This window comes from Galeopterus variegatus, unplaced genomic scaffold (assembly GCF_000696425.1).
Source record: "Galeopterus variegatus unplaced genomic scaffold, G_variegatus-3.0.2 Scaffold649, whole genome shotgun sequence".
NCBI classification, from domain to species: Eukaryota; Metazoa; Chordata; class Mammalia; order Dermoptera; family Cynocephalidae; genus Galeopterus; species Galeopterus variegatus.
Genome location: NW_007726760.1, coordinates 218,359 through 224,214, shown reverse-complemented (window position 1 = coordinate 224,214; position 5,856 = coordinate 218,359). Strand labels below are relative to the sequence as shown.

Sequence of the window (5,856 nt, the reverse complement as noted above, 5' to 3'; positions counted from 1 at the left end):
CAGCCAGTGAGCGGGAACTGGTCTGTATGTGGGATCCGAACCCTCGGGCGGGAGCGCCGCCGCGCTTCCCAAGCGGCGCACTATCCAGTGCGCCACTGGGCCGGCCCAAATAGTTGTAAATTTTGAAAAAGGGTATAGTCCTGCCAAATGTGGGATGACCTCATCAGACTTTCTCTTTCTTTTATAGCGGATGTGATGCTGGTACAGCCCAGAGTAGAATTTATTCTGTCTTTCATTGACCACATTGCTGGAGATGAAGATCATACAGATGGAGTAGTAGCTTGTGCTGCTGGACTGATAGGGTAAGTTATACCCTGATTCCAATAGCTGAATATGGAAAATAAGAAGACAGGTAGTAAAGAATTTTGAGAGTAACATGGATGTTAATAACCCACTACTGTGGCACAAAGGAGATTTCTTTGTAGAACCCATAGTGTCCTGTCTTGAGTGCTCACAAATGATAATTCATCTCAGACCCTCCAGGTGTCTGTGATTTCTCCCTATCAAACTCTGGTTTTGTTCAGCAAATTGCCTCTGTTTAGTGTCTGGGTTTCTGAGGCATCACTAGAAAAAAGAACATTGGTCTTGAGCTCAAAGACCTAGACTCTGGTGCTGATTTTTACCATGAATTAACTATTTAATATTGGGTAGTCATTCTACCCACTTTAGACCTATTTTTTTCTCATCTGTTGAGGGCAAATGCTAGCTTTATTTGTCTCTGAAATCTCTTCCAACTTGAAAAAGTAGGTGAATGCTGAGAAACGCATAGCTAGCTTAGTGATGATCTGGAAGGCTCAAAACATACTGGTGCAAGGCCAGGAGCTCATTCTCACGTGTGTTTATTTTGCACAGGGATTTATGTACAGCATTTGGGAAGGATGTACTGAAATTAGTAGAAGCTAGGCCAATGATCCATGAACTGTTAACTGAAGGACGGAGATCAAAGACTAACAAAGCAAAAACCCTTGCTACGTGGGCAACAAAAGAACTGAGGAAACTGAAGAACCAAGCTTGGTAAGAGCCTTTCTCCGCTATCCTCTCTCTTCTACTTTCTTGGGGAGGAGATGTACATTTTCTTTAGGCTGTTCTGACAAGGGCTGGCTGTTGGTATTTTGTTTGTACTTTCTCTAGTGTATAAGTATGTCTGAGCCAGGCCTTTGTTCCTCAGCCTTGTACTAGTGGAAGAATCAGGCAGCCTCAATCTCTCCTTGAGCCAAATATTTGATTCCTCCTGGTGATGGAGAAGAGAACTTAAATAACTGGAATTCACTGAAATTCCCAAAACATTTTGGGCTCTAATTAGACCATCAATAATGGCATTTTTCCATAATTTTCTTCTACTTTTTATTCCCTTCCTCATGCCTGCTTCTTTCTTTCTTTCTTTTTTCTTTTTTCTTTTTTTTGTCCCCACAAGGGAAACTTTATTGATGGCTCTAGTTTATTCCCTCCCAAAAGATCAAATGAAGTGAACATAAACTCAAGATTTTATTGTCTTCATAGTAAAACAAGATGAAGCTTAGAACTGGATCACCTGGCCCTTCACTCTGTCTTTTCGCAGTTCAAAATGCTTGCATCTCTTAATAGCCAGCATTCTCGTAGATCTGCAGTTAGGCTCGACATACTCAAGCCTCAGCATAATCTTCTTTGTAGTTTTAGCCTTTTTCTGGAATATCAGCTTAGTTCGCCCGCCATAGCCACTCTGCTTCCTGTCATAATGCTGCTTTCCCTGGGCATATAGAGAACCCTTGCCCTTCTTGTACTGTGTCACTTGGGGTCAGTGCTGGCCACACTTTTTACAGAAAGTCCGGCAAGTGTTAGGAATGTTCACCATGTTTACGGGAACCCTATCAGCACGAAAAGAAAGCACCCTTATTCTTTGCTGCAGTGCTTTTAGACATTGCATAGCCCTACGGAAGATATCTGAAGTCAAATTTTTCTGACTCCTTTGAAATGTTTTTTTTCCTTTCAACTAGTCAGTTATCTCACTCCACAGATCTCAATAAAATTGGCTCTTTTGAGTTTTATCCGTTGAATTTCCCTCCCACCCTCTGGTGTAGGTGCTAATGAGAGCAGGCTGTTGGCACATAGGAAGAGAAGAAATATCAGTCTTTGAAAAACTGACAAAGTCAGTTCAGGCCTAGGAGCACATAGTTGGAGTCGGAGAGTTATTTGGCTCTACTGGGTTTATGTGATCTCAAAGATTGACCCTTTTTTCCATCTGTTTTTAGATCTGTTACCATTGGGATGATAACCTGAGACCCCCACTGGAAATCTCCAATCTTTTGAAAAACCTGGAAGTGAGGAGTGTGCACGGATGCTGAATGTTTGGGAATGAGAGGATGAGTGAGTGAGGCTTGAAAACACACCACATTGAAAATCCTGCCACAGCAGCAGCCGCAGCCGCCAACAGCAGCGCTGTTAGTGAGCTAAGTAAGCACTGACTTCGTAGGAAACCATAACATCGGCCATCTTGGAAAAGAGAGAAACGATGGATTTACTTGCTTTTAAAAAAAAAAAAAAAAAAAAAAAAAGCTGTCTCTTCCCAGGAGAGGCTAGACTAGCTTTTCTGTCTTTTGGCCGGTGCAGAGTGGAATGACTGGTTTGGGAGAGGAGTAGGGACTGGGTTCAGCTGTGGTGCTTTGTTGTAAAAGGCAGCCTGGCCTTTGCTACTGAGGAGAAAGATGCAGCCTGGGTCTCAAGCCCACCTTCGCTGTACCTTTGCCACATGGCACTGTATACGTGCTGGCTAGAAGGAGGGTGAGGGATTCTTACAGTCTGAGAATGAGTGCGTGTGAGTGAGGCGGTATCCACATTCTCAACTTCGAGTCATTGCAGTTTCTTTTTCCCAGAAAACAAGGGGTTAGATGTTGCATTTCATAAAACTAACCGAAGTTCTGTCTACTGATGCAGCACAAGAGATGTGTTTAAAAAAAAAAAAAAAAAAAAGGAAAGACGCTTTTTAGGTTTTGTTTTTTTGTTTTTGTAATTATCCTAGGGAAAACACTGACGAATGGTCAGAGCTCCTATTGTGATCTTTTCATCAAGGCGCCTTTCCTAATAATATGGTTCAACTGTGAATGTAGAAGTTGGGGGGGAGGGGGGAGACAGAAAACTCTGGAGTTAGAGGATATAGAAAAATAAAAAGTACAATTGTTACAAATAAAGAATGCAGACTTCAAAAACAAAAAAGCCACAGCCCCAACAAACCAAAATTTAAATGCTCAGAATTGGCAGCACAAAAGAAAAGCTCTCTCCTGACTTGTATTGTGGCCGTCTGAACGCCCCCAGAAAATTGTGCCAAAGAGTTTAGAAAACAGAAAAATAAAAGTAAATACACACACACACACAACAGCAAACTTCAGGTAACTATTTTGGATTGCAAATGAGGATAAACTTAATGTTCAAACAATCTGATAAAATAACCATTTGGAAACTGCTTGGCCTTCTGTTCTCTTTTATTTGATTGACTACAATGCGGTGTTGGTCTCTTGCTGCACTTCAAAACCAACTAACCAACAAAACAAGAATATATGTAAGTGTGTGTGTATATATATATACACATACACGCTAATTAGAAGCCTTGTGATGAAAATGGCACTTGAAAAAGGTTTTATTTTTCCACTGAAGTTGAAGATTAGTAAAACGGTGTCAAATATTCCCCTGGTCACACACTTTAATATTTTTTTTAAAAGTGTGATGTGCTGTGATTACCAGAAATCAGACAATTATTTTCCCTTTTTACAAGGGAACAGGGCACCCTGAATTTTAGAATCTTTCAGCAATAAGAAGAGGTGTCGGTGAACTTTGATCCCCTTATGGTTTTACAGTTAATAGGAATTTTTGCTGGCGTTTTTGAATATGCTGCTGTCAGAAAAACCAAGGAAGTTGTTTAATTGCTTCCTGGTATTTGGAGGACTAAAAAACAAGACCCTCATTCCCACTTTCATTTTCATTCTAGCAAAAAGTATGGGCTTATGTTTTTCTCCATCTCTTTGCATTTTCCCCTCCCTGTCTAAGCCTTCCATTCGTAAGTGGGATTGGCTCGGTTTTGCCCATCCATATGGCAGCATCTCTAATAGCTCTTGTACAGGGTATCAGATATTGTGCCTTTTGGTGCGGCAGCATCTCTAATAGCTCTTGTACAGGGTATCAGATATTGTGCCTTTTGGTGCCAGGTTCAAAGTCAAGTGCCGATCTATGAACCAGTAAAAAAAAAAAAAAAAAAAAAAAATCCAGGTGTTTGAAGGAGAGACGCTCCATTGTGAATAAAGAGTTTACAACAGCTCCTAAGCCCTATTAAGAAGAGGCCTGGCCCTCTAATGCCTTGTTTCCATTTAGTTGTTCATTGAGGGACAGGATGATATACTAACCATTCCTGATACTAGATAGGGTTGGGTCAGGGCTTAGGGAGGGGGCAGAAATATTGGGGAGAGAAAAAATCTGATCATTCCTCAGTGCTACCCATTTCTGTCCTGTGTGGGCTGCTTAGCTAGACAGCAGGAGAATAAAGTACACCGAGAACCATAATGAAAAAAACCTTCCGTGTGTTTTGTCGTGTTTTGTTCCAGGGAAGCAGTTGACAAGTGCTGTTATTAATGCTTTCTCCCAGATCCATTCAGTAATGGAAAGGAGGAAAATGGCCTGGTTGGATTGTGGTCTTGGTGCCTTGCAGTTGTTCTGCACTGGTTATGCATTTAATCCTCCCTCTTTTCTAGTTACCTTTGGCTAGTGGATTTTCCATAGTCTAGGTATTTGTTCTTAAATCAATTGTACCACCTAAGGCAACTGAATGCAAAATGCATTCTGTCCACTCACTATCTGGGCCTTCCCCACCCTAGTCTTGGCACATTCCTTCAAGAATGTAGTTACCGTCTGCTTGGGAAGATGTCAGTGCAAATGTGAAGAAAGTGGGCATCGGACTAGGCTTTGGTTTGCCACAAGTGGCAGCTGCCTATATCAATTACATTTGTTAATTTTGCTTTTCATTTTTTCCAGTTCCCCTCAGCCCCCCCCCTCTGTTGAAATGTTGAAATTTTAGCTGTCAGAGGCAACTGTAATATTGCCTTAGGGACTTGTGGAGGAAGGGAGGGGAGTTGCTCAGTGTAGTGTTTTAACTTTCAGAACCAGGCAATCTATTTACTCTTACTATTTAAGAAGTGTGTTAGTCCAACTTTAAGAGAAATCCAAACTCCATCAGCTTTTGATAGCATCTTGGTTTTTGAAACAACTTCAATCTGTAATTGGCATTCAAAATGCCCTTGGCATGCCAGTCTGTGTGATGGCAGTAAAGACCTGTTAAAACACTTGAGCCCAACTTTATTAACCAAAACTGATACCACCACCTTTATCTTCTAAATAAAGTCCGCTTTATTTTTATTTTCAACATTTTGCTGCTTCATTTTTTGTTCAGATGGTGTCACCTCCGTGGAGGTGGAATGAGTGGTGTGAAAGGAGCAGGTGTGTGGTGACAGATGTGTGTGTGTTGGTGAATGAAGAACACATGTCTTAAAGATGGACTCCACACGGTGTCACGTGAAGTGAATGAAAAACAATTCCCCATGAAGGAGGTAGGGAAAAAGTACCCCATTGACTAGGTTTCCTGTTTGGAGAATTTGAGTCTGAAAGAGTACTAGAGATTGTCCTCTCGTACCTATTTTTCAGACTAATGATCTGGTTAGTTGGCTCATCCACAAATTGGATTTTTACTTAGTTTGCATCTTTTTTTTTTTGGCAGCTGGCCGGTATGGGGATCCAAACCCTTGACCTTGGTGTTAGAGCACCACACTAAACAGCTGAGCTAAATGGCCAGCCCTCTAATTGTGTATTTCATTTCTTCTCTCAGTTTTTCCCTCCCAG

At 41.4% G+C, this 5,856-nt stretch overlaps 1 protein-coding gene and 1 pseudogene across 1 annotated transcript in view; one reads left to right on the top strand and one right to left on the bottom strand.

The window, feature by feature from the left end:
- Window positions 1–3,436, top strand: part of KPNB1 (karyopherin (importin) beta 1) — a 26,442-nt gene extending 23,006 nt beyond the window's left edge. The window contains exons 18-20 of the mRNA XM_008570980.1: window positions 188–302; window positions 853–1,014; window positions 2,229–3,436. Of these exons, the coding sequence (XP_008569202.1) occupies window positions 188–302; window positions 853–1,014; window position 2,229 (278 nt within the window). The 3' untranslated portion in view covers window positions 2,230–3,436. The remainder of the gene's footprint in view (window positions 1–187; window positions 303–852; window positions 1,015–2,228) is intronic.
- On the bottom strand, window positions 1,517–1,994 carry LOC103589099 (annotated as a pseudogene).
- Window positions 3,437–5,856: the final 2,420 nt, after the last annotated feature.